The sequence below is a fragment of the Telmatherina bonti genome (genome assembly GCF_933228915.1).
Source record: "Telmatherina bonti genome assembly, chromosome: 9".
NCBI classification, from domain to species: domain Eukaryota; kingdom Metazoa; phylum Chordata; class Actinopteri; order Atheriniformes; family Telmatherinidae; genus Telmatherina; species Telmatherina bonti.
Window position 1 is genome coordinate 6,252,989 of NC_136627.1, and position 27,881 is coordinate 6,280,869.

Consider the following 27,881-nt stretch of genomic DNA (forward strand, 5'->3'; position numbering starts at 1 on the left):
TTGGGGTCTTGTTCACGAGTGAGGGAAAGATGGAGCGCGAGATCGACAGACGGATCGGTGCGACGTCTGCAGTAATGCGGACTCTGCGCTGGTCTGTTGTGGTGAAGAAGGAGCTGAGCCAGAAGGCGAAGCTCTCGATTTACCAGTCGATCTGCGTTCCTACCCTCACCTATGGTCATGAGCTGTGGGTCGTGACCGAAAGAACCAGATCTCGTATACAGGCGGCTGAAATGGGTTTCCTCCGCAGGTTGGCCAGGCTCACCCTTAGAGATAGGGTGAGGAGCTTGGTCATCCGGGAGGGGCTCAGAGTAGAGTGGCTGCTCCTCCGCATCGAGAGGAACCAGTTGAGGTGGCTCGGGCATCTGGTCAGGATGCCTCCTGGACGCCTCCCTGGTGAGATGTTCCAGGCACGTCCCTCTGGGAGGAGACCCCGGGGAAGACCCAGGACACGCTGGAGGGATTATATCTCTTGGCTGGCCTGGGAACGCCTCGGGATCCCCCCCTCAGAGTTGGCAAATGTGGCTGGGCTTCCCTGCTTAGGCTGCTGCCCCCGCGACCCGACCCCGGATAAGCGGCAGAAGATGAAGATGAAGATGAGGTATTTCAAAACCAAACAGCATTCTTGGTAGCTTCTTGTTTAAATGGCCCTGGATCATGTAGCAATAGCTTAGTGTGAAATGTGAAAATTTTATTAAACATAGTTGATGGTTCCGAAATACACTCACTGTCAAGTACATACGGCATTGATTCCCCACATTAGCTTAAAGCTAATCTCGTGCTAGCATAGAACTAGCTTGTAGCGTAGAACTAATTAGCACTGCTATTGGCTTTGTGCTAACGTCAGGTTAACAGCCTTACAGAACATTAGTTGTACCCACACAGGGACAAATCTCTGCTAGTAATGAGCAGAAACATGGAGATATTTTTAATTAAAATGTTTGGTTTTTTTATTTCAATTAATGGTTCTCAACTTTGGTTCTGCGTTGCACGCGTGCTGTGAAAGCTGGAAGCTGACACACATGTGGCCAAGGCCAGATTATCCAATAGACATTATGGGCACAGGCCCAGGGGCCCGGGCCCGTGCCCACTTGGGGCCCATGTAGGGAAAATACCAGCAGTTTGGACATAAAACAAAATGTACATAAAACCCAGATAGTTACACCACAGTGTCCAGTGTGTTGCTATTGGTACCACTGGCTGAGAGATTGTTAGAAATGTTGTTTCTAACATCTCTCAGCCACAGTGTATCATTCACAATTTTCACAATGTTTTGATGGGGAAGGGGGCCCCTGGAATACTCTGGGCCCAGGAATCTCTACACTTTTAATCCAGCCCTGCGTGTGGCAGCTGCTTTCTTCAATTTATGTCAAAGTTTTTACACATTAACTCATTTATCCAGATGAAAGTAAAAGCAGCAGCTGCCCTGTGGCCACAAACAGCCGCATTGTCGTTGTTTAGCCAGCAGCTGACGGGACAGACGTGAATTCCCTGATCTGGCCGAGTTTCAGGACCCATATGACCCCACCTCCACGCGCACAGACCCCAATCCACACCGGGCTCTGGCGACACGCAGCTGGATTACAGCTGCACACTGCTCTTAATCTAAACCTTTACATTAAAACCGACCGTCATTTTGGACTTCCAGGACACCGAGCAAGGCTCGCGCTAACTCACGCGCAGCCCTGGTGACAGCTGCGCGTGAACATGGCTAAACAGGACGCAACTAAACTCCCTAAAAACTGCAAACTAGGATCAAATCTGGCTTCTAGCGTGGGAAGACTGCAAAATGAATTAAATCAGAGTAAATTATCTGAAATATGATGGTATTTAAAGTGGTTTTCATCTAACCTTACGCTCATGTTTACTGTTATTCTCTTTAAACTAGTTTTTCTTTCTCTCCTCTCAGCTGATGGTTAAAAGCTCCTCCGCCACTTCCCCAGCTGTTTAAATTAATTGTTCCCGCATATCTGGCGTGTTTTTCAGCCTTATGAACGGAGGAGCAGCTAACTGCGGGCGGTCCGATGCTGCACCGGTCCGTTCGCTCTCCTCCTCGAGCCAGAGTGCTCCCATAGCGGCGAGCTGCACCTCAGATGACCGTTGACTTCCATGCAACCCTCCATCCCGCACACACACGCACATATCCAGCCTCTGGGACAGGCTACTTACGCCCTGGGTTTGGGGAAGCCCATGGACAACAACACGTCCAGGTTGGAGCCGCCTTTCACCGAACCCAGCCGGTTCTGCCGGAGCCTCCGCGGGATGATTTTACTGTACAGATCGTCTTTGGCAGCCATGGTTCTCCTTCCTCCGGCAACTCCTGCTCCGCTACGAGTCCCACGCGGTTCGGCAGCAGATGTCCTGCTAGTCCGTCAGCTCCAATAGGCGGAGGGAGAAGCATCAACACGGAGCGGGGCTGAGAGCTGCGCCAAGCGGACACACAGAGCCGTGTTACTCCGCCCTCTGGAAGAAGCTGCGAGTTAGATCCGCTTACTCAATCCACGGTCCCACATCACAGTAATACACCACAGTCACATCCTTCAGTGGATCCTTTATTCAGCCGAATGGTTTATCTTTACAAACACTCATATAATTACAATTTAGATTAAAATAATCTATAAAAATTTACATTATTATACAAATGTACGTTTATTTGGTATCTTTCTAGGTAATTACAGCATCAAGGGTAACATATTAAATTGGTCAGAAATTTTGTTGATAATTTAACATTAAAAGTTGAAAATTATGATCTGGTTACTATGGAATAATAATACCAGCGGTAACCCTGGTTATTGGTTCAGTTACATCTCATTGCCATGACGGATCCAATCAGGTGATCCTCTGGTCCTACAGCAGACACATGGAGGCCCACAGTCCTGTCCGAGCAGTGAGGAGGAGCATGAGGTTAGCGTTGACCTCCCACAGCCATGGCAGATGGATTGTATGGCGTGATGATGCAGAACACGCAGCCTGCCTCCTGGAAAGCTTGCCTCATCTCCACCTGGTGGGCCGAGCACACACTGCATCAGTCACACCTCACAAACCTGACCTGAATCATTACTCCAATCACACACACTTTTTATATTCCCCACGGAGCTCTTCCTAAGGCACACCCACCCTCCACTTCCTCAACTCCACCTGTTCTACTTCCACTTTACACCAATATCTAACCAGCCAATCACATGGCAGCATGTAGTCATGCTGGAAGTTCAAACTGAGCATCAGAATGAGGAAGAAAGATTTAAGGTTGTTGGTCTGATTATTAACTGCGATTTTCACTAGGAAACATCTCCAGGGTTTCCATTGAAGAAGAGAAAGCGTCCAACAAGCAGCAGTTGTGTGGACCAGAATGCAGCAGAAGACCACACCGGGTTCCCCTCCTGTCAGCTAAGAACAGGAAACTGAGGCTATGATTCTCACTACCTGGGTTCCCATCAAGCAGCAACCTCCGCAGCAGAAATAAACATGTTTCAGGACGGTTGAGTGAGTAAAATTAGGTGGAAAATAACCGTCCTGAAACATTATTCCACATTAAAAATGTCTTTTCTTAAAGAAAATCGACATTTTTCTTTCAGTAGAAAAATGCGACTTGAAGCCATTAAAGTCTTTCTGAAGCAACATTTCATGACTCCGAATGGGGCTCCCTCATGGGAAGACGTGTTGGTAGGATTGAGGAGGTCTTCGAAGTATTCCCTCCACTGACCCACAACGTCCCGAGTTGAGGTCAGCAGCTGAAGCCGCATGCCGCTTAGCTTGTCGGTACCCATCAGCTGCCTCCAGAGTCCCACAGGCCAAGAAGGCCCGATAGGACTCCTTCTTCAGCTTGACGGCATCCCTCACTGCTGGTGTCCACCAACGAGTCCTGGGATTACCACCACAACAGGCACCAACGACCTTACAGCCACAGCTCCGGCTGGCCGCCTCAGCAATAGAGGCACGGAACACAGCCCATTCGGACTCAATGTCCCCCGCCTCACTCGGGACATGTTCGCCCTTTATCACCGATTCTGTTCATAACTTATATGGACAGAATTTCTAGGCGCAGCCGAGGTGTTGAGGGGATCCGACTTGGTGGCCTCAGGATTGGGTCCCTGCTTTTTGCGGATGACGTGGTCCTGTTGGCTTCATCTGGTCGTGATCTCCAGCTCTCGCTTGAGCGATTCGCGGCTGAGTGTGAAGCGGCTGGGATGAGAATCAGCACCTCAACATCTGAGACCATGGTCCTCAGCCGGAATAGGGTGGATTGCCCTCTCCGGGTCGGGAGTCAGGTCCTGCCTCAAGTGGAGGAGTTTAAATATCTCGGGGTCTTGTTCACGAGTGAGGGAAGGATGGAGCGCGAGATCAACAGACGGATCGGTGTGGCGTCTGCAGTAATGCGGACTCTGTGCCGGTCTGTCGTGGTGAACAAGGAGCTGAGCCAGAAGGCGAAGCTCTCGATTTACCAGTCGATCTACGTTCCTACCCTCACCTATGGTCATGAGCTGTGGGTCGTGACCGAAAGAACGAGATCCCGTATACAGGCGGCTGAAATGAGTTTCCTCCGCAGGGTGGCCGGGCTCTCCCTTAGAGATAGGGTGAAGAGCCCAGTCATCCGGGAGGAGATCAGAGTAGAGCCGCTGCTCCTTCGCATCGAGAGGAACCAGTTGAGGTGGCTCGGGCATCTGGTCAGGATGCCTCCTGGACCTCCCTGGTGAGGTGTTCCAGGCACGTCCCTCTGGGAGGAGACCCCGGGGAAGACCCAGGACACGCTGGAGGGATTACATCTCTCGGCTGGCCTGGGAACGCCTCGGGATCCCCCCCGCAGAGTTGGCAAATGTGGCTGGGGAGAGGGAAGTCTGGGCTTCCCTGCTTAGGCTGCTGCCCCCGCGACCCGACCCCGGATAAGCGGCAGAAGATAGATGGATGGATGGATGGATGGATGGCGAATGGGGCTTGACAGGTTCCCCGTCCTGCATCTTACCAGTCTGGTCTGGTCCAGACACAGCCCCACCACGGCCCCCCCACTGCCAGGTAGCTTCACCGCTGAGCCAAACTGTGAGAAAAAGCAGAACCTTTAACACCTCCAGCTGAAGGTGGAGAACAGACGCAGGACAAGAAGCGCTCAACCCTCACCTGCCGCGCCAGCTGCACCATCCGGAGATTTCCAGGACCCAGACAGTCATCGGTGTAGACAGACCTGCAGATGGCGTTAGATTGGTGTGAGTTGCAACCAGAATAAGTTTCTACACATGATAGAATATCTTCACTTATACTGACTGGAAATGTAAAAACAAAACTCCCAAAAAATATGTAAAAACATACACACAACCCCCCCCAAACTGAGCTCGAAAACTTTGTAGCATCACAGGACAAATGTTCCTAAAAGTTCCACAATAACAACAATTTTCTGATTATTTTATTCAAAGTCCATTTAATGATGCAAGTCATGAAGGAAAACATCAAATATCTACATTTTTAAATATATACAAGTTTATTATTTATTGTAATTATGCTTATACTTCTTTTCTTCTACGTCCTTTAAGCAGAAGAGATACAGTTCTGCTTCTAAGCCACTTTAGTGGCGGTAATACGGTTCTTCTGCTACGTTCTTTGAGCGGCAATGATACGGTTCTTCTTCTACGTCCCTTTAGTGGCAACAAAACGGTTCTTCTACGTCCTTTTAGTGGAAGAGATACAGTTCTGCGTCTACGTTCCTTAAGCAGCAGCAATATAGTCCTTTTACATCCCCCCTTAGTGGCAACGATATATTTCTTCTTCTATGTCTCTTTAGCGACAGCAATACGGTTCTTCTGCTACGTCCTTTGATATGGTCCTTTGACATCCCCTTTGTGGTGGTAATACGGTTCTTTTTCCATATTCTTTTAGCGGAAGAGATACAGTTCTGTTTCTACGTCCCTTAAGCGACGGCTATACGGTCTTTTTACATCCCCTTAGTGGTGGTAATACGGTTCTTTTTCCACATTCTTTTAGTGGTAGATGTACAGTTCTGCTTCTGATGCCTTTAGCCGTGGCGATATTGTCCTTATACATCCCTTAAGTGGTGGTAATACTTTTTTTTTTTTCCACATCCCTTTAGAGGTAGATGTACAGTTCTGCTTCTGCATGCCTTTAGAGGCGGCTATATGGTTCTTTTACATCCCTATAGTGGCAACGATACAGTTTTTCTTTTGTCTCTTTAGCACAGGGGTGTCTAAAGTCGGTCCTTAAGGGCCGATGTCCTGCAGGTTTTCCTGTATCCCTTTTCCGACACACCTGACTCACATTAGTCGGATCCAACAGCCAATGAAGTTTCTCACAGTGACGGCTTAATTAGAGTCAGGTGTGTTGGAGCAGGGATAGATGGAAAACCTGCAGGACATCAGCCCTCGATTTAGCAGAAGCGATTCTCCTTCAATCAAACAATCGGATTACCTTCGCAGCTCGAAGTTGTGGTCCATCAGCTGTGCCAGACGGTTCCAGTCTCGGTCCTGGATGGCCGACCTGAGGAGGAAAACATTTTGTTATCAGAAGCTCGTGCTTCTAACGCAGCTGCAGGAAACAGACTCTGCGTGTCATGTTTTATGGAACCGACCACGTGAAATTGATCCCCACCTCGCCTGATCAGTCAGCTCTGCAAAAGACTTCATGGCATCGACGACCATCGGTTCCCCTGCGGAAACACGTGAAAGTACAAAAAAACGTTTTGTTCCAGCTGAATTTGCAGCGTTTCAGTTTCCAACACAAGGAGCAAAGCAGAAGATCCTGATCCTTCCTCTGATCCAGAAGATCAGAGGAAGAGGTGCTAGCACTGGTGTGAGTCCAATCCAGCAGGTCGTCAACGTATCCCTGCTTCAACAGACTTGTTTCAGACTAAATTCAACCAACAGCCAATCAGGTTCTGCGTAGAGACTCACTAGTTAGTCAGGTGTGTTAAAATAGGAAACACTGAAAACCCGCGGAACTGCGGCTCTCGTAGGACTGGAACGAGTACCCCTGAACCAGGTTTTCATCAGGGCCGGTGTCTGCTGTGGCTCACACACTTAGGTTAAATCTCGCCAATAAACTAAGCTACACGCATGTGCATGTTTACTGGTTACCATATAAGTGACATCAGAGAACCAGTGGAGCTTCACAGTCTGATTGGCCAGAGGACAGCAGGATCAGCTGATCAGAGCAGTTTCACATGACGAACATGAGACAGACAGTCTGGAGACGTTCTGCTGCCTGCAACATCCTCCAGTATGACCAGTTTGGCAGGACAGTGATGGTCTGGGGAGGCAGATGCTTGGAGGACCGCACAGACCTCCGTGTGTTAGCCAGATGTACCCTGATGACCATCAGGTACTGGGATGAGGTCGGAGGACCCATGTCAGACCTCAGTAGGACCTGGTTCCTTCTGATGCAGGACACAACTCTTATTCTGCATCATCTGGAGGCGTTTCCATAGAAACTGGGTCAGACCAGGATCTAATCTCTGGATCCAGACCTCCATGTAGCCCTGGTTTCCATCCATCATTCTGATTTCATCCCTCTATGTGATGAATAAAGATTTTTCTGGAAGATTTCACTCATAGAGTTCCATCCCATCATATTAAACCAACGTAAACAATCTCACATGAATTTGTAGTTTTCTTATTATTTTAAAAACATTTTCATATCGCCATTTAGAGAAAAGATGCGGCTGCAGAGTCCAGTCATACCACTGAGCCAACGCTGTCTGATGTTGCTGTGGATGCGACCAGAGTCGCTGGGATCACTCAGGTAGGCCAGCCAAAACGGTGGGAGGTCCCTCATGTCCATAGAGACATAGTTACCTGGCAGAGAACAAACCACAGAATAAGAACATGCGGTATTACAGAGCCTTCACATCACCGTGTCTGACAGGAGAAAGCAGAGAACACGGAGGCAGACAGGTCCTGCAGCGTTCACACAACCTGCAAAGTCCAGGTGTAAATGTGATCAGTTACAACCCCACTTCCACATTAGTTGGAACTCTGTAAATATAAATAAAGCAGAATCCTATCAGCAGGAGATAAACAACATATAAGGTGATAAAACTGAGATCTTTTATCATTTGATGGAAAATATGAGCTGATGTGAATCTGATGCAGCAACACGTCTGTAGAAAGTTGGAACAGAAAGCTGGAGAAGTAACTGGTGCAACAACTGGAGGAGCAACTAATCAGGTTAACTGTCAACAGGTAACATGACTGAGGATGAAAGCTCCATCATATGTGAAGAGGATCCAGAAACACGCCGTCTTCTCTGGACCAAAGCTCATTTAAAATGTTCTGAGTGGAAACCTGGATGAAGATGTGGAATAGTTTGTGGACAGCATGGACGGCGTGTCCTGCAGACTAAAGAGGAGAGGGAGCATCCAGCTTGTTATCAGCCTGCATCTCTGATGGGATGGGGTTGCATTAGTGCCGATGGTGTGGGCAGCTTCCACATCTGGGAAGCTCCATCAATGCTGAAACATCTGCTCCCATCCAGACAACGTCTCTTTCAGGGAAGACCTTGCAGGTTCCACCATGCTGGACCACATCCTGCTGCCATCAGCTCATATTATGAGGTTTGTACATGACTTAATCTGGTTTTATTTACATTTTACAACCTTTACAGCATTGTTATCATACTTATTTGTTTACTGTTTACTGTAATGGACTTTGATAAAATCATCATCGGTACCGTATCCCTGCTCTTCCATCAGTTTCCTGCTGAAATCCATGTAGATCAATCCTTCATAGACCTGCAAACACAGGAACAATCAGTTCTTGTCAGTGTTGTTCTGAGCTGTCAGTCCTGACAGAAGCTGCTTGTTTACGTTCCTCACCTGCACGACTCTGTCCTGCAGCCCTGCGGTGATGAACAGCTCATCCGTCTCCACGTTGAGGATGAAGTTTGCTCGGATCGGTTTGGGCAGATCCTTCAGGACGAGAACGAAACAGAGCAGAAGCAATGAAAGAAACCTTTCATGAGGAATAAAAGAGGGACACATCAAACACACTTACATTGTCTGTGATGTTGTAGAATTCCATCAGACACTTCAAAGTAGCGGAGACGATGGCGCTGCAGCAGAAAAACATACAAAACTTAGGTTATTAAATTAAAGGTGAGAAAAGCTGCCTAACAAAGGAGATGCTGGAGTTATTTACCTGCTTCCAGCAAGACCCTTCATTAAAAAACAGAAAGAATGACATCAGTGACATTTTATACGGCATTAAAGTGCTTCATTTCTGCACATCTGGGCAGATTCTCACCACTTGCCGAGGAATGTTGGTGTCGTACTTCAGAGTGAAGTTCTGCTTTGTCAAAGCGATGCTGCAGAGAACACAGCAACATGTTGCATTAGTGATGTCGTCGGGAGTGATCCTAAAGCTAGAAACTCAAACTAGAAGAGAAAATCTCCGGCTGTTAGAGTGACACGTTTTAAGCCAACAGTCAGGTACGTGTCCTGACCCTCTCTGTCATCATGGTAGCACTGCTTATGGCTGGAACGCAGATCCTCTGACAAGAATCAGGTACAACATGGACAAAGCAGCAGATAGGTCCCTCCCTCAGGTAGTGACCCCATCGTTAGTAGGACCCACATTGACTTTTCAGCCCAGCCACTCTATCTGGCCTGGTTAAGCAACAACCTCCAGTGACAAAAAGTGAAGCCTATGTGGGAGTGCCAAAAACTGCATTCCCCCCTTCATCCACTAGGGGCTCCAAAACAGCAAATCCCCATAGACTCCCATGTTAAAAAGACCAACTTCACAGCAGGAATAAACTAAATGTCTACAGCCTGGTACAAAAATCCATTTTCGGTTTAATTGGTCAGGTTTATCTTCATGAGAATTGTGGGGGGAGTGAATGTTTTTAACATAACTTCTCTGTTTAGAAGTAAATTCATGTCAAAATTACGTCATGTCCTTTTGATTGACAGGTACCCGATAACCCGCTTCAAGAGGGCAGAATGTAGCATTACTGTGATTTTTATCCAGTTAACAGCGTGATTTAGCTCCAGCCCACCGACCACCATTAGCTGGTTAGCTCCTGTTAGCGCTGGGTTAGCTTGGATAGCTCTTAGCTACAGAAAGCTCGGAGTTCGCTAGATGTCAATCATCCATCCCAACGCTCACTGCCCCCCTCTCAGCTCCACCTCTTTGCCTGATTTTTATCTTCCTGGAGAGACGTTACATGTGACGCTGCCATGATGGCGGCGGGAGGAACCGTCCAATGAGCTTCAATTCAGCTCTTCTAAACCTACGGGTGATGTCACAGAGGCTCCTCCCATCTTTTATATACAGTCCCCAGAGACCTGCACCTTGTACAACATACAGGTCTTTGTGAGCCGCCCTTGATCTGGTCCCTCACATAGAACCTGTTCATCTTGGGTGGCCCAAACAGGGACATAAATTACCCAAAACTAAGTTCCTAGGATCCTTAAGTAACCCAACCCCTCCAGGAGGAACTACAGCTCCACTTTCTACTGCAGAGACTCTTAATTTATCCTGGATTTTATATTAAAACCCTTCAAAAAACGTCCACCAACATCGCCCAGTGCAATGTTCCACTCATTCCCAAAGTTACCCTGACAAAAGGATGGATGGATAAATGGATGGATGGATGGATGGATATATTTTAGTTTTTTAGTCATGGTTGTTTATTATTTAACAGATTACAGGGAGCAGTTTCCATCCATCCATCCATTTGTTTCCAGTTAATCAGAACTGATAAAAGGTGGGGGTGTAAGGCTTGTCTGGGGGGGGTCTGAAGGAAACAACACGATAACACCAGAGGTTCCAGTGATCTGTAGGGAAACTGATACTGTGCCATTCTCTACAGGAAGCTCATATTTCAGAAGCATGCCCTCTCTGCTGGGAAAGAAGTGCGGTGGAGGTGGTGCTGATCTCACCCTTGTTTGGAGCAGAACTGATAGAACTTCTTACATGTGGCCTGCAGCAGCCGCAGACCTCCCAGATACCTGCAGCAGCAACAAAAACAGATGTAAACATGCTGAACTTGAGACAGTCCTGCATTTCAGCCCATACTCACCCCTCCTTCCTGCTGATGCAGAACAAATCCTGTAGGCTGCCAAACTCTGTGGGGTCGTTGAGAGGATGAGGGACTAAAACCTAAAAAGCCACAGAACATTAGTTTCATCTCCATGCGTCCCTGATGGAGGCATTCAAGCTCCTGTGCAAAAAGCTGTTACCAGAGTCTGACTCTCCACCAGAGTGACCTCGGCCCAGAAGTTAGAGATGCTCATGGCGATGGTTTTCCCATGGAAGCCATCTGATGGATTCCCCATTAATCCAACCCTGCGAGGCAGAAAACATTTAGAAAACAGTCCTGAGAGGCAGAAATGGTGAATTGATGTTTTCTCACCTGGCATACGAACGGCACGTGATTGGTTTAGCAAGGTTATTTTGCTTCTTGGTGGAGTAGTGAGTAAGCCACTTGGTGTAATCCGACAGGCCCTGACGCAGAAACGCAATCATATAAATATGTTTCCTGAACACAGGGGCGGAACTAGAGGGGGGCAGTAATTGGACACCCCGTGTCCACCTCAAGTGATTGACAAGTCACTGATGGAGGACAGAAACACCACTACACCATTATCACCAGTATTACTACACCAGTATCACTATACCATTTTCACAATATCACTACACCAAAATCGTTACACCATTATCACTAGTATTTTGACACCAGTATCACCATACCATTATTACTAGCATCACTAGACCAGTATTGCTACACCATTATTACTAGTATGACTATACCATTATCACACTACTGCTACACAAAAATTGTTACACTGTTGTCAACAATATCGCTACACCAGTATCCCTATACCATTATCACAATATCACTAAACCAGTATTGTTACACCAATATCGTTACACCATTATCACAATATGACAACAATATTATCACTAGTATTTCAACACCAGTATTACTACATGATTATCCCCGGCATTGTTACACCAGTTTTGCTAAACCATTATCACCAGTATCGTTACACCATTATCACCAGTTTCGCTACACCAGTATTGCTACGCCATTATTGCTACACCATTATCCCAATATCACTACATCAAAATAGTTACATCATTGTCAAGTATTTCTACACCAGTATCACTATACCATGATCACAATATCACTCCACCATGATCACCAGTATGGCTACACCAGTATTACTATACCATTATCACCGGTATCGCTACACCAGCATCACCAGTTCCACTACACTAGTATTTTTACACCTTGTTTCCAGATTCTTCCTCCTTTAAAATATCTCCATGTTCCTGCACATTTCCAGCAGAGATTTTGTACCTGTGCAGGTACAACTACTGTTCTGTAAGACTGTTAACCTGATGTTAGCATGAGGCTACATAGCAGTGCTAATCTAGTTCAATGCTAGCACTAGATTAGCTTTAAGCAAATATGGGGAACACATGTCAGATTTAGTTTTCAGAGTGTATTTAGGGACAACACATCAACTGAGTTCATAAAGATTTTTACATTAAAACTAATAATAAACCATAAAGATACTCAAAGATTAGCTTAGCGCTGACTAAGTCTGCGCTACATGATCCAGTATCATTTAAACAGGAAGCTACCAAGCATGCTAGCTGGTTTTAAAGTAGCTACAGCATGAAAATATGGAGAAATATATCCTGTAACCGCATCAGGATCCAGTCTACCACAACCTGACAGCACAGCAGAACTTGTTTCAAAGCCAGGTATTTAATAAAAATGTTTATTTCTCTATGATGTGACCATAGTTATCACACAGAGGTACGCCGCTATATCCTGACCCTAATGAAAAAGTCTCCACCCCCCTGAGTCTACCTCTGACTGAAACAGATACAGACCACTTGTCCAATGAGCTGGAATCCAGTAGGAAGCTTCATCCCAAACACATCCAGCTGTTTCTGATTGATGATCCACTCCTGGAGACGAGAAGCAGATTCATTGTTTCCAATGTTGTTTCACCATTTTTCAGGATGAGCAGCGTTACGAACCCAGAACCATCCAAACGTTCTGTTGGCGGCGTCAGGCTGCAGGCTGAGGAAGTCTGACATGTGGACCAGCGTCTCCTTCTGGATGCAGTAAAACACCACGCTGGCCAGTCGAGACTCTGTCAGCCCGTCCTGCGGTTTCTCCAGGAAGCCAGTTATCCTGGAACAGAGAGCAGATTAAAAACAGATCCGTGAGGTGGAATATCTGAGCAGAAGCAGCCTCACCTGTTGGTGTCAGGGCAGACCTCCACCATGCCCCTGGAGCTGCTCTTCTCTCCTTCCTCCAGCTCGTAGTAAATGATCAGATCTCCAGGCTGCAACAACAGGATTAGTTTTAATGCAGTCAAAGTTTCTTCTGCAGACAAACATCTGTTCAAATCATCAGTTGGAAGAAATTAATTCCTCTTTATGGTTAAATTCCCCAAATGTAGACACCGTGGAGGTCTCACCTGAATATGAAATGAATGGATCAATAACAGGAGTAGCCGTAAATAAGATCCAATCTTCCTGCATGTGTGCCTCATCCTGGTCTAACCAAGTCCACAGAATCCAGCAGACAGATGCTGCATTTAGCAGTCAAGACTTCAAGATTCAGTTCAGCTTTATTTATATCTCTTCGCAACAACGTCATCTCAGGACACGCTAGAGACACCAGTTCCAGCCAGTTCCTAATAAATAACCTAGTTAGGCAAAACCAGCTGATTGCATCAAATCTGGACTGTGATCCAATCTGCGATGCTGGGCTGCACGAGACCACAGTGACGCGAGGATGCGGTCCTTCGTGAGGCGACGCGGTCCTTCGTGAGGCGACGCGGTCCATCGTGAGGCGACGCGGTCCATCGTGGGACGACGCGGTCCATCGCGAGGTGACGCGGTCCATCGTGAGGCGACGCGGTCCTTCGTGAGGCGACGCGGTCCATCGCGAGGCGACGCGGTCCATCGTGAGGCGACGCGGTCCATCGTGAGGCGACGCGGTCCATCGTGAGGCGACGCGGTCCATCGTGGGACGACGCGGTCCATCGCGAGGTGACGCGGTCCATCGTGAGGCGACGCGGTCCTTCGTGACACGACGCGGTCCATCGTGGGACGACGCGGTCCATCGCGAGGTGACGCGGTCCATCGCGAGACGACGCGGTCCACCGTTCGTGGGACGACGCGGTCCATCGCGAGACAACGCGGTCCATCGTTCGTGGGACGACGCGGTCCATCGTTCGTGAGACGACGCGGTCCATCGCGAGACGACACGGTCCATCGTTCGTGAGACGACGCGGTCCATCGCGAGGTGACGCGGTCCATCGCGAGACGACGCGGTCCACCGTTCGTGGGACGACGCGGTCCATCGCGAGACAACGCGGTCCATCGTTCGCGAGACAACGCGGTCCATCGTTCGCGAGACGACGCGGTCCATCGTTCGCGAGACGACGCGGTCCATCGTTCGCGAGACGACGCGGTCCATCGTTCGTGAGACGACGCGGTCCATCGTTCGTGAGACGACGCGGTCCATCGCGAGACGACGCGGTCCATCGGGAGACGACGCGGTCCATCGGGAGACGACGCGGTCCATCGCGAGACGACGCGGTCCATCGCGAGACGACGCGGTCCATCGCGAGTGACGCGGTCCATCGCGAGGTGACGCGGTCCATCGCGAGACGACGCGGTCCACGCGGTCCATCGCGAGGTGACGCGGTCCATCGCGAGACGACGCGGTCCATCGTGAGGTGACGCGGTCCATCGTGAGACGACGCGGTCCATCGTGAGGTGACGCGGTCCATCGTGAGGCAACGCGGTCCATCGTGAGGCGACGTGGTCCATCATGAGGCAATTCTTCTGGCGAGTCCTTCAGCACGAAGGCATCAGCTGTTCCAGAATAAAAATGCCCCTGACTGGATTTCGGGAGTCTGACAACAATACGCAGAATGCCAATTAGACCACACAGGACCAGTCTGATCACACGATTCCAGTCTTTATGATCATCTTAGAGATGCTGCATTCTACTGGAGCACAGGTGCGTTAGTGGCACTGGGAACGGATCTTCTGGGAAACTGGTCCGGTATTGATACCAGTACCTGATCTACTGGAGCACAAGTCCATTGCTGAGACTGGCACCAGATCTACTGTGGAACAGGTCCCATAAAGAACTGATACATCCAATCTTAACATTTCTGCATATTTAAGTTTTTCTTTCTTTCCAAAATAAAAGTCTGGTTTGATGATTTTTTTTCTGTTTTCTGTCAAACTGAAGTTAAACAAACTAAAATCTATCAGGGTTATAGATAGATGTCATAGATATCATTAGTGACCAGATAAACCTCAGTAAAGAGCTGTCAATGATTGATCAGGTTCTTGTAAATACACTAATGATCTCCCTCTCAGCTGGACCTTGTTGAGCTTTGATAAATCATCATAATAAAAACTTTATTTCCATCATCAGAAAAACACGGTCATCAGCTTTAGCTGGAAATGTGTTGGAATTTATTTTCTAGTAAAGTTGCGCTGAGTCCTGTTTGGAGGTGAACTTATTTTACTCTGAATGTTACGAAATGCAGGCTGGAACTTTATTTTCTACTTCAATAAATAATAAGATGACTCCTTTACAGTTACGAAAGAGACATTAAACGTGTCAGATAATAATCACACTGTTAAAGTATGTCATTTTTAACTCAATACACCTATGTGAGATGGTGGTATGAAGCTGATCTAACTTGTGAAAACTTTGGAGGATCTCACCTTTGACCTGAAGAAGCGAATAACCTGAGCCAAGTCAAAGTTCTGGTCTGCACACAGCATGTCTCCTGCAATCTGCTCACATGCAGAGGACATGCTTTTCTTACAACACGGAACATCTGCATCAGAAAACATGAAGAAATCAAGTAGAAAGACCCTTCATACCACCATGATGTCATCCTGCAGTTTGCGGCTCCGGACGGCCAGCTCCAGATCCGCCACGGCCCCAAGCCGGTCCTCCAAGGTTGTGCTGCCATCATTCACCACATTTTCCACTGGGAAGTCGTTAGCTGTGGCCCAGCGCTCATAGTGCTTGTATCTGGAAGGAGGAGAGATGAAAACTGCTTTCAGCTGTGAGGAAACATCTCATCCACATCAAACTGGCGGTGAGACTCACTTATCTGCATTAGTGACCAGATAAACCTCAGTAAAGAGCTGTCGCCTGGACAAGACAAGAATCCATGAGTTACAGAAGACAATACAGATGCACAGACAGAAATGTGGACATGATCTCCAACTTACATGTTCACAGCTTCCCACCAGAAGTCAAGGATCTTCTTCCCTCCAATGCCAGGAAGTAAAGCCTTGGGTACCCCTGTCAGGTGGCTGTATAAACCTGTTTCATCATTCTGAGCAGAAAAAACAAAATATATCACCAATTATACGCATTAGTTCATTCATTCTCACTTCAAACAGAACCACTGCTGGACTGTCAGGGTCCCCATCGAGCTGCTTTGCTGCGCCGCTTCGGACACAGATACCAAACTCCACAGCACAAGTTGACCATTTTAGGTTTACGTCCAAATTTTAGTAAATACACGATGTCATCAAATTGCTTAAATATGCTGTCTCAAATACAGCATTTCTGGCCATGATTCGGCATAACAAATAAGGGATAAAAATATTTTATTTAGACAAAAACTCAACTTTCCAGAGTTTAATCTCACCGTAATGCTCGGCGCAGAACTGCGCGCTAGACAGACGCAGGTTATGCACATAACGTGACATTTTAATAAACTTATACATTATTTCAAGATCATATATGAGCCGATCTCCCCACAGTGTGGTTCAGATCAGGATAAAGTAGTTGATGACAAGCTACAACACAATGCGAAGGTAGAAACATAGCGGTGATTAAAACGCCAACTTGCTGAAGGCAGTTCTGCGGCTGCTTTCTAAAGGACGTGAACTTTGCACAGTTTCGAGTTGTGCAGAAAAACAAGACAAACTAACCTTAATCTGCGTCTCTAAAACTGCGCCGTGACCGGCTACCAGCAGAATACAGATCATCTGGGAGACGTGTTTGTCCTGATCTGGTCTTTTAACTGTAAAAGAAAAGCCTCGCTGCAGTTTCTGCAACACCTGAACGTAAAGCGTCCGAAAATGGAACCAGTTCCGGTAAGACCCTTCAGAGTAAAATACCTGAGCGCATGAACACCTTTACAATTTAAATAAACACAACTGAGAATTAATCTGACATACAGTACATCATTTTATATTTTATTATAAAGACATCCAGTCTAGGTTACAACCCATTTATCTAATTACTTACATGCCGGCAATGTCATCATTATTACCTTCATGAAACATAGAAAAAATACAAAGAAAAAAACCCAAACTATGACTTGCATGACAAACTTGGTATGAGAAGGTCAAAGTGACACTTGACAAAAGATATGCATACATTTGGAGAAGTTAAAAAGAGTGCATTTGATATGAAGAAGCGCAGTACTGCAGAGCTGAAGCAGAGAGATGGCGGTGTTTTACAGAGCTTACTGTACTGGAGGATGACAACAATCATGTTGGAGGAAGGCATTCAATGAGGGCTTCTGTCATGTTAAATGATTGTAATTACGAGGTGAAGGACTTAAAATGCTCTAAAATGTTTCATAAACCATCTTGAATCGAGTCCAGAGAAGATGAATTTGAATATTCAGGATCTCCCCACAAACATTTCATGCAAACCTGATGACAAGATAAGTATCTCAAAGCATTTAAAGTCTTTTGGCCCATATGTGGTGGTCCTCAGATACTCCTGGTCAACAGGCCTCTCACTGGGGGTCTGAGCTGGATGATCCCACAATGCCGTGCTGTCGCAAAAGGTTCCTCAGGATCTGATTCTTGGATTTCCAGTCTTCTACCTGATAAGGACATGAAGTTTAAGATCAGATCAGACTTCAGCTACGACGGACACACAAATATCTACATTTACAAGTTTATTTCCTGATTTTGTCCCCAAATTTCCATCAGTACACTAGGAGACGGACCAGGGATGAGGACACCACGTCCACATTGAGATTAACGGTCCAACACCATGCAGTCTGATTGGTCAGAGAACGCCCGGACCAGCTGATTGGCTCCATGTGGTCTCCATGGATCAGAGCAGGTTCACATGGAGGACATGAGACAGAGGTTAGACAGACCTGAGACAGTCTGGAGACGCCGTAGGGACGTTCTGCTGCCTGCAATATCCTCCAGTATGACCAGTTTGGCAGTAGATCAGTGGTGGTCTGGGAAGGCAGATCTTTGGAAGACCACACTGATGGTCATTATGGGATGAGGTCCTCAGAGCCATGTCAGAGACCTGGTTCCCTCTCATTCAGGACATCCTCTGCCTCTCCTCAGACCTGAAACCAGTCCAGCACCTCTGAGACATCATGTGTGGCTCTATCCATAGACTGTCCAGAGCTGAACCTGATCCTGGTTTGGGAGGGGATCCAGGAGAACATGGTGTTCTCATCAGAAGTCCAGACATAGGAACCGCAGACCATGCACCACTAAATCTCATTCTGTATCATCTGGAGGAGTTTCCATAGAAACTGGGTCAGACCTCCATGGAGTTCTGGTTTCCACCCATCAGTCCCAACACATTCCTCTATGTCATCTGGATCATTTTATTAATGAGAATACCCCCGTGGAGGTAATGCTGCTACGTTCGGTCCAGACTACCCCACAGAGACAAACTGAAGAAGGAAATCCAGAAAAACTTTTATGAACAGCTGATAACTGATATAAATGAGGACGTGGGTCAGCCACATCAAGCCTGCGGAAATCACCTGACCACCACATATAAACAGGAAGTTTCGCTGCAGTCTCTCCCCATCAGCAGTTTATTTATACAAATTTTCTCCAGGAGCAGCTCAAACACACAGACTGACTTTGATGGAATACATTTTCCAAACATCTGGTTGTTCTACAACACGGTGCATTAGCATTAGCAGCTAATCTAAGAGCTAATAAGCCTGCAAAATAAATAACATATAAAGGCTTTAATTTGCTTTTATTCTCATTTCCCACTGCTGCCCAGACATATAAAAATACTAAGACACGTTTGGACCTCGAGCGGCACCAAAAGAACCACTGAACTTATCAACTCAGGACATGACACATCCTGTTATCCTATAGACTGTATATAAAGAGATGGACGGAGCCTCCGTGACGTCACCCATAGGTTTGCAAATAAGCTCGGTGAATTGAAATTTGAAATTGAAGCTCGGTGGGCGGTTCCTACCATTGCCATCGTAGCAGGGGCATTCTTGTTGTCTCGCCCAGAAAATACAAATACGGGCAAAAAGGTGGAGCTGAGAGGGGGGCTGTGAGATAAAAGTCTGATTAATTGTCCAGCCCTACCTCCAGGTATCGGACCTGCAGCAACATCTGATTCAAATAAAAAGGATCTCCAGCAGCCTGAGCTATGGAGTATGGATTATCAAGTTGTTTGCTATGAGCTGCAGCTGTCTATGAACCCAACAACAAGGAAACAATTGGAGTTGGTTGTACGTCCAACACATTTATGATGAACTCTGCCAGTCTTGGCCTTTCTCCCAAGGTTCTCTCGCAAACCATTGGGCAGAATTTCTTTTGTTTTCGCCAATTTGAATGGGAAGGGGTCAAGGGTGTGGTCAGGTGACAGTGATTTCCAGGAAATTAGCATTCTGCGATAGCATGAGCAGTGGTTTAGCATTAACAGGGGTGACTAGCAGCCATGTGTGAAGCAATTGTGATGTAAAGGAGACACTCCTTCCACAAGCTTGGTGGGATTCCTCAATGGGAAATGGCTGTTCATCTCTTCTTAGCTGCTACAGAATTTGATTGATAAAGTGGAGGTTGCCTGCACTTCTAGTTCTGTTCATTCCCTGACTGGGCCTGGACCAGTTTGCACTGGAAGAGTTGGGTCCCATTATAAAATCAACCCATGGTCTCCAGATATTGGTCAGGTTTTCGGCATGCATGTGACCCACCTCCTGTCTGAGCAGCTGGTTGTCGGCCCGCAGACGATCCAGAACACCGATGTCTTCCCCCAGCTTCAGGTTGCTCTGTCGGAGCTCCTTGATGTACTCGCAGGCTTTGGATAAGATTCCTCCTTTACTCTGAGACCGAAACACACAGACTGAACTTCTACCGTCTGTCCATCCTTCCTGACACACACAGCCGGAGATATGAAGACCTGGACCTGGAGCACTCACCTGACCCGTCTTGGTGTAGTCGATGTTGCAGTCTGGGATGGCCTTGGAAAGCTGGACGATCCAGTTGTTGATCTTGTCTCTGCGCCGGCGCTCAACTGTTGGAACAACGCTGGGATTTACCACCCGCACTCAGACATAACCTTTCACCCTGCGACCGAGGCGAGGACTAACCTTCGTTGTGCTGCGCTCGCCGCTTCTCATCCCTGGAGCCCCGAGGCGCCTCCTGCTTCCTGGAAGTCGGAACAATCACATGAAACGAACCCCACCTGCCGATTTTCTAGTTAATTACTTTCAGGCGTAATGTAATTACGTGATGTATGGCTGAGTTCGAGGTGCGATTGTCCTTTGATTGGATCCTGTCAAAACTTCCTGGGGAGACATCATCACATAAACTTGTCCTGTAACAGAAAGGCCACCGTCAGCTGCAGAGAACAGCCCCGCAACTCATCGTCATGAGCTAACACAGCTCGTCACAGCTGACAGATGTACAGACCTGTTGGTGTGGTCTGTCCCAGCAGCGTGTCTGATGCCTGTACTGTGGTCACCATGGTGCCAGTGGTTGCATCTGCAATGGTGGCTGGGTAGTAAGTGTACTGCGTCTCAGTGCTGCCGTCGCCCTCCATCGCCTCGGACTGGGAAAAGACCGCCTGAAAGCAGCAGAACCGTGAATATTGAAGGTTGTTTTGATGCATTTGGTCATGTAGACGTGGTTGAAACAACTCGCTGAAGCTCAAAGTCTCAGCATGAGGAGGAACCAAGCGGCAACCTCTAAATGTGAAGCCTCTGTGAAAGTGCCAAAAACTGCAGTTCCCCTTTCATCCACTAGGGGCTCCAAAACAGAGCAAATCCTCATAGACTCCCATGTTAAAAAGACCAACTTCACAGCAGAAATTAACATGCTTACATCCTGCTACAAAAATAATTTAGGGGCGATTAGGGACAATCAAATTAGGGGCGGAGGGTGATAACACATCTGCTTAGATGTTATTTATTCTAAGTAATTGAGGGGTGTGTCCTTCTGACATGATATCCATTGAATAGAAGGCAGAGGTGGCAATTCCTGGTCCAGAAAGTCCTGCCATGTTTTTGGATCTACCTATACATTTAGAACAGGTGTTTTCACCATAGATTGTACATAGAGAGATGGGCGGAGCCTCCGTGACGTCACCCGTAGGTTCCTAAAGAGCTGAATTGAAGCTCAGTGGGCGGTTCCTACCATCGCCATCTTGGCAGGGGCATGTGTGTCGTCTCGCCCGGAAAATACAAATATGGGCAAAGAGGTGGAGCTGAGAGGGGGGCTGTGAGCACATGGCGGATGATTGACATCGAGCGAACTCCGAGCTTTTTGTAGCTAAGAGCTAACTGAGCTAACCTGGAGATAACGGGAGCTAACCAGCTAACGGAGGTAAGCGGGCTAAAGCTAAGTAACGTTGTTAACCAGCTAAAAACTGCGGTTGTTCTACGTTCTTCTGACTTGAAGCGGGAGATCGGGTACCTGTCAATTAAAAGGACACGCCCCTAAATATGCCAAATTTTGAGATTAAATTACTTTTAAACGGGCGAGTTAGAAAAAAATTCACTCCCCCCACAGTTGTCATGAAGGTAAACCTGACCTATTAAACCTAAAATGGATTTTTGAACCAGGCTGTAAACATGTTTATTTCTGCTGTGACGTTGGTCTTTTTAACATGGGAGTCTATGGGGATTTGCTCTGTTTTGCAGCCCCTAGTGGATGAAAGGGGAACTGCAGTTTTATGCACTTCCGCAGAGGCTTTACTTTTAACTGCTGGAGGCTCCGTCCATCTTTCATATACGGTCTATGGTTTTCACTAACAGGCTGGTTTACCTGGCAAATAAACTCTGCTCATTACATTCAGCTCGTTTAGTGACTGGTTGGAACAGCTGCCGGACAGGACTTTTACTTTCTGGACCAGGATGAGTACTACTTTCTGCTACCTCTGCTAGAAGGCGAAGTGTAGCACAACGGCTAACAGCCAGCTAACCTTAGCTTAGCCCGCGTACCTCCGTTAGCTAATAACTCCAGGTTAGCTCGGTTAGCTCTTAGCTAAAGTCAGAGTTTGATGAGTGTTAATCATCCATCCTCACAGCCGCCCTCTCAGCTCCATCTCTGCGCCCATTTTTGTATTTTCCTGGCAGTATAACATGTCCAAGATGGCGAGGGTGGGAACGGCCTACGGGTAACCTCACCGAGGTGGTGTCCAACTTTAAACACAGAACCCATGGGAAGACCACACCGGGTCCACTCCTGTCAGATGAGATACAAAAAGCTGAGTCACACAGACTCACCAAACCTGGACAATAGTAGATGTAAAAACTGGTTTCTATTTCAGCTCCACATTCACATGGAAGGGTTACAAGTTGCTGGAAACATCAAGGAAACATTCATCCAACTTCTTTTCCCACTTTGGGCCAGTTCTAACATAGTTTAACCACTACAGACTCAGTCTAGCATCTTCTGATGGAAACTTCCAGCAGGTTGACGCACCATTTAGCAAACCTCACGAAATCTCCTACTGCTGACGTCTTTATGTGTTCAGTGGACTACATTTTTTAACCTGCGCTGAACCTTTTACCTCAGTATGAATACAACAGATGCACAATGCACAGCTGAAATCCTCTTTTAGCTTTTCTCTGGGTGCTGAACCAGCATGCAGGGGCAGAGTTTAGAAAAACTGTCTGAGAGGTGATTTTAAAGATGAGTTACGTAACTTTCTCACCTTAAAACTGCGTTTCTGACTTGTTCAACAACACGGTGACATCTATCGTGTATTTCTAGAGCCGCTGCTTCCCAGACAAACCAACACTATACAACTTTTACATCCGGGACGCTGCGTGACGGTGCAGCAGAGTTTCACACACACCAGTTAAACACACAACATCGCTGATTCAGCAAAAAATACAAACACAAGAAGATTAAAAGAGAGAAAGAGACAAAACAAGAGTCGTCGTCAGATCATCTTCTGATGGCTGGAAAGAGCGAAAAGGTTGGGTAGGATGCAAGATGTAGGCTGGATTAGCCGTCATAGGGAGAAAAGTTCTGTAGTATGTCTTTAACTGGTGTGGAAAATCAACAAACTGGCAACCAATCAGTGTCGTCTCACCTGCGTGACAGTCTGGGTAGTTGCAGGGAAACCAGCGACGAGGCTGACGGCAGCGGCTCCATCATTCTGACCCTCCAACTGGCCATCTGACACCTGGATCACTCTGTAGGTCACCTGCAGCACAACACAGAACGCTGAGTGGTTGATATCTGATTACCACACCTGGACAACACACACACACACACACACACACATCCGTGTTTTACTTCTTCTGTTGGAGATTTACAAGAGATCTGTCCCTTTTGCCAAACATGTTAAGTCAAAACCAAGCCATGAAATTCCAGGAATCAGTGCCAGATGGTTGTATGTGACAGACATGAATGCATTTTCTATTAAACCCCCCAATCATATTATTGTTATTAGGGTTGGGGAAATCGAATAAACAAATCAAATATCAGGATTTTTTGTTTCACAATTTTAAAAGAAATTGATCTTTTTCTGGTTAAAAAAAGTAGAATTTTTTTTCAAATTAATAAAAATCATCCAATATGAAATTTTTTTTAGTTTTTATTGATCTTTTTATTCGTCTTCTTGGACGTTATAGCAGCAGAATGATGATCTGGCTATTGGGTTGTTTTTTCCTCATTGAAATCAAGAAAAATGACGAGCAAAAGAAAGTTTTGTACTTTTTTTTTGTTTTTAATCTACAAAAATCAGCAATTGAGGAATCATAAGAATTGCAATTTAAATCAAATTGGGACCCAATCAGAATAAAATCGGGACAAAAGCATATCGTCACAGCCCTGATTGTTATAATGGTTTTTATGGATTTTTTGAACTGAGACAAGGTTTTGTGTTAGATCTGGAAACAAGAGCAGAAAACTATCATTCTATCATTGTGATGGAGCATAAACTGCAGGAACAACAGTGAGTGACTGCTAGCACCGTTTCTAAGATTTATAGTGCCGGATTTCCCAATTAATCATGATAATGATCATGAAGGTCCTTCAGTAAAATTCACTTTCCATACAGTCTCATGTCAGAACCATACAGTCAGGTCACCACAACTCATACATGGAACAAAGCTGCACAACATTCAGGAGTTGTGGGACTGTCCTGGACTGCCAAATGAACCATTAGCCATGCTCGATCTGGTCGCATATTCCCAATTCTCCTCTGTCCACTTAGCTGTGAAAACCTGCAGCTGGATCTCTGAACCATTTTCTAAGGTCAAACTCAACTTCTGATTGGTTATTAATGTGTTTGATTGCGAGCAAAACTGCATACTTCCCACTATTATGAAATGAACTCAACCAGATGGAAGTCCACATCACTGCATATTAAAGTATTAATTGGTATTTTGTCACTTTTCGTCACCATAAGAACTCCACAGGCCAGAAATCTGGTGTCTTATTGGTTTAGCGTACCCATTATAGTAGCAAACCGTTGCTTAATGAGCATGTGTACCATTGAAAGTGGTGAAACTTAGTGAATCATGCTTATAACAGTTTACTAACATTAAAGTCATCTGTAATGTCCTTTTGGGGTTAGTGTCAGGGAAACGGCTTGGGTTAGGTGTAATCGGTAGTTGTTTTGATAAAGAAGCCAAAACCACTAAACAACTAAACCAATGCAGGAGCCATAATAGTATATTTTGAATATTCATGAGGTGGGACAGGTGACGCTCAGCATCAGCATCCAAGTGGTGGATGTGTTATGGCCCTTTTCCATCAGTAACAGCTGTTCTCAACTTAACTCGTCTCGGCTCGGTTTTTCGGGTTTTCCACGAGGCTTTTGTACCCGTTTACCGGTACTTTTTCTTGTAACTCCTCAGCCCAGGTTCTAAGCGAGCTGAGTCGGGTTGTGTGATGTCGCCAGACTGCATGCCGCTATTGATCAGGGGCGTGGCCAACCAGGGGCCAGGGAGTGACATCACTGGAAGAGCGACTCCAACTTGCAAGTTTTTTACATTACGTGACAAAAAATGGTGTAAAAAGTCTGTTCCCTGGTCGAACACTGAGGTGGAAACGTTTCTTTGGTTGCTGAGGAAAGGATACAGAGGGAACTAGATGGAGCGACATGAAATGAAAAAATCTATCAAGAGCTTTCCGACTCAATGTCTACGGCTAGCAATGGAGTTTTCAGCAGTGTTGAGAGAAGCTGAAAAAGCTCCAAAGTGACGATCGGCAGGTCAACCACGTAGGTCAGAGTGGATCAAACAGACGAGACTGGAAGTCGTTCCAACAGATGGGTATGATTTATGGTCAGCGACCGGCGAGCTGCAGACCAAGTAACAGATTGTCTCTAGGTCCTGTGTTGTTATAAAGCTTGCCGTGCACAACGCTGACGTCACAGTGATTTCACACCAACCCCGCCCATTTTAGACCTGGTACTAAACTGTAATGGAAAAGAAACAGGACCAAACTGAGACTAGTTAAGTTGAGCCAAGCTGATATGAATGGAAAAGAGGTATTAGTGTGTCACAAAGGTTGACATGTACCATCTCACCTGTGTTCAGATGAATAGATGAGGAAGTGGGGTGAGCTTGATGGTAGTCAAATTTTTTGTTAATCGTGCATCACATATTTTATAAGAGTCTGTTTAGTCAGTATATTGTTTATTCATTCGTTGGATGTGATTTTGGAACTGTGGATTAGAGAATAAAGGTATTGCTGCTGATACAGAAGTACTTTGGAGTTTATTGGATCACACGTCTGGCAGGGAACCTCGAGTTTTGCCCTCAGACTCGTTACCCTTTCCCACAACAACCTATAAATGTGAACTTGTGACACGCTATTCCGACAAGGGAAGGCCAAACCAGCAGAACACCAGCATGGCACCGGCGTTCTACCAGTTTGGGATTCCCATCAGGAAGGCATACTTTTGCTTAAAGCGCATGCGTACCATCAAATGGGGGCAAAACCATAAGTGCGTGAAACATATGACAGTTTACTAACATTAAAGTAGCCTGTCAAAGCCACAACCTACAGATAAACCTGTAAAAATGGGAACTTGTGGTTTTCCAAACGGACAGACACACTTTACGACCGGTGTTCACCTGTTTAAGCCAGCATCCGCCAGAGAGCATCACCTGAGCGATGAAGCCGACGCCACTTTTCTGAGTAATTTATGCATATTTAGACAGACTTGAACCAGCGCGTATGAGCCTACCTGGCCTCCAGCTCCTTCCGTCTTGAAGAGGTACTTGATAGGTTGGTCAGTGAAGGTGGCAGCAGACTGGATGGTGGCGATGGCTGCAGGATCCTCTGCAGTGGCAACAGACCCTGAAGCAGCAGCAGCAGCACATTTAAACATCCATCACTTTGTATTAAGGGAAAATCTGGTTATTCCATCATCATATTAAACATCTACACTGAAAATACTTGCAGTAAATGTTATTACAACACAAATAAAAAGTTGTAAACTGGGTTTAACTCCTGATGAAAATGTACCTTCCTCATTGACGGTAACAACTCCGTCTGGTTCTGGGCTTTTCTGTTGGCTGCAAACAGGAAAACACAACAAAGAAGACGTGTTTTGTTTAATTACACTTACATTAACTTCTGGTATGTGGATATTTATTATTATTTTATTGTTATTAGTTAACAAAGACGAGCGCACCTCTTCATCTCTGGCGAAGCTCTTGTACAGGAGTCACTCCCACAGCCAGGCTGCGGAGACAATTCACAAGTTTGACCAAAACTAAAAGAAATATCAGCTTAAAATTAAACGAAACTGAGTGTCTGGATAGCTGTTAACATTATTTGTGCAGGTGTGGAGGAATAAAGCTGGAATAATGTTGGAAAACGTAAGGAGTTAGCTAGCAGGACGAGCCGCAACTACCATTACCGTGGGTGAAACCGGAAACTCCACAAACAGCCCTTCAAAATTACAGCACAAACTTGAAGAGTATCAAACAAACAAGCCGCGGATTTGGAACAACATTGCTAAATAACACGTTTTAAAAGTCCTCTTTTGATTTAGGTTTTAATTAATTTACAGATTCAATGTGTTTGATTTCCACAAAGTAAAATAAAATAAGGCCATCTTAGTATTTTGGAGTTCAACCGGAAGTGGAATGCATAAATATCGGTATTTGACAAACATTCTACCTTTTTACCACTCGGCCCCAGCGGTTTTTACAGATGTTTAACAAAGCACACTAGTTTATATTCTCTATGTTGGGTTAGTTTCCATAGCAAGTAATAAACTAATACTCGTAAATGACAAGAGTACTTCATGCGCACGTCGGTAAATTGTTGCTAATTTATTCCAGCCTGAACAAAGATGCACTTACGCTGCAGTGGTCCCTCCTCCGCTGTTTGTCAACACCAGCTTAGTCGTCGGTACGCATGCGCAACAGGACATGACGTCACTCCAGATAAGACGCAACACATTCAACTTTTTCATGTTTTAAAGCGGATTGAAGTGAGAGAAAAAAACACGATATAAACAACAAGCGCAACATTAACGTGAAATGTTAAAAGACATAAATGTATTTAATTATCACGATGCATTTGAAGAACTGAACGTAGAGTCCTGAAACCTGACACGTAATTTAAGTAAACAGTGCGTCCCAGTCGACAGGGTTCACTGTTGGCTGCTGGTGTTTTTCAGCCTCGGGTTCATGTTTATTACCA

General features: G+C 46.1%; 3 protein-coding genes across 6 annotated transcripts in view; all 3 read right to left on the reverse strand.

Annotated features, from left to right (window-relative positions):
* Positions 1-2,294, reverse strand: part of LOC306760056 (ubiquitin-associated and SH3 domain-containing protein B-like) — a gene marked incomplete at both ends in the record, with an annotated part of 41,478 nt that extends 39,184 nt beyond the window's left edge. For all 3 annotated transcript variants that reach the window (XM_079245826.1, XM_079245825.1, XM_079245824.1), the window contains one exon: positions 2,167-2,294. In XM_079245826.1, the coding sequence (XP_079101952.1) occupies positions 2,167-2,294 (128 nt within the window). The remainder of the gene's footprint in view (positions 1-2,166) is intronic.
* Positions 2,295-2,660: 366 nt separating this feature from the next.
* Positions 2,661-17,066, reverse strand: gkup (glucuronokinase with putative uridyl pyrophosphorylase). 2 transcript variants are annotated; one of them, XM_079246164.1, is made up of 23 exons: positions 16,947-17,066; positions 16,236-16,342; positions 16,111-16,155; positions 15,879-16,032; positions 15,717-15,788; positions 13,215-13,303; positions 12,993-13,149; positions 12,843-12,920; positions 11,350-11,441; positions 11,177-11,282; positions 11,017-11,096; positions 10,877-10,945; positions 9,237-9,297; positions 9,132-9,148; positions 8,988-9,045; positions 8,810-8,902; positions 8,665-8,725; positions 7,677-7,790; positions 6,589-6,646; positions 6,409-6,477; positions 5,110-5,173; positions 4,958-5,029; positions 2,661-2,998 (listed from the first exon to the last, which is right to left on the reverse strand). In XM_079246164.1, the coding sequence occupies exons 1-23, from the start codon at positions 17,001-17,003 to the stop codon at positions 2,903-2,905; spliced, it is 1,869 nt and encodes a 622-aa protein (XP_079102290.1). In that variant the 5' UTR covers positions 17,004-17,066; the 3' UTR covers positions 2,661-2,902. The 2 variants fall into 2 exon arrangements, with proteins under 2 accessions (XP_079102290.1, XP_079102291.1); XM_079246165.1 differs by lacking the exon at positions 16,947-17,066 and having other exon boundaries at positions 15,879-16,054; positions 16,236-16,311.
* Positions 17,067-17,331: 265 nt separating this feature from the next.
* On the reverse strand, positions 17,332-27,565 carry usf1 (upstream transcription factor 1). The gene is made up of 11 exons (XM_079246195.1): positions 27,539-27,565; positions 26,863-26,912; positions 26,694-26,743; positions 26,413-26,525; positions 23,302-23,415; positions 20,673-20,826; positions 20,490-20,577; positions 20,351-20,409; positions 20,180-20,274; positions 19,955-20,083; positions 17,332-17,854 (listed from the first exon to the last, which is right to left on the reverse strand). The coding sequence occupies exons 2-11, from the start codon at positions 26,868-26,870 to the stop codon at positions 17,765-17,767; spliced, it is 900 nt and encodes a 299-aa protein (XP_079102321.1). The 5' UTR covers positions 26,871-26,912; positions 27,539-27,565; the 3' UTR covers positions 17,332-17,764.
* Positions 27,566-27,881: the final 316 nt, after the last annotated feature.

Excerpts from the sequence above, each read along its gene's own strand:
- gkup (XM_079246164.1), bottom strand. The coding sequence starts at position 17,003 with ATGATCTGTATTCTGCTGGTAGCCGGTCACGGCGCAGTTTTAGAGACG. Across the intron at positions 16,343-16,946 it reads TTTTAGAGACGCAGATTAAG|AATGATGAAACAGGTTTATA; the intron begins GTTAGTTTGTCT and ends TTTTCTGCTCAG. Across the intron at positions 5,030-5,109 it reads TGGTGCAGCTGGCGCGGCAG|TTTGGCTCAGCGGTGAAGCT; the intron begins GTGAGGGTTGAG and ends TTTTTCTCACAG.
- usf1 (XM_079246195.1), bottom strand. Across the intron at positions 20,827-23,301 it reads CTACCCAGACTGTCACGCAG|GCGGTCTTTTCCCAGTCCGA; the intron begins GTGAGACGACAC and ends TGCTGCTTTCAG. Across the intron at positions 17,855-19,954 it reads ACCAGCTGCTCAGACAGGAG|GTAGAAGACTGGAAATCCAA; the intron begins GTGGGTCACATG and ends TGTCCTTATCAG.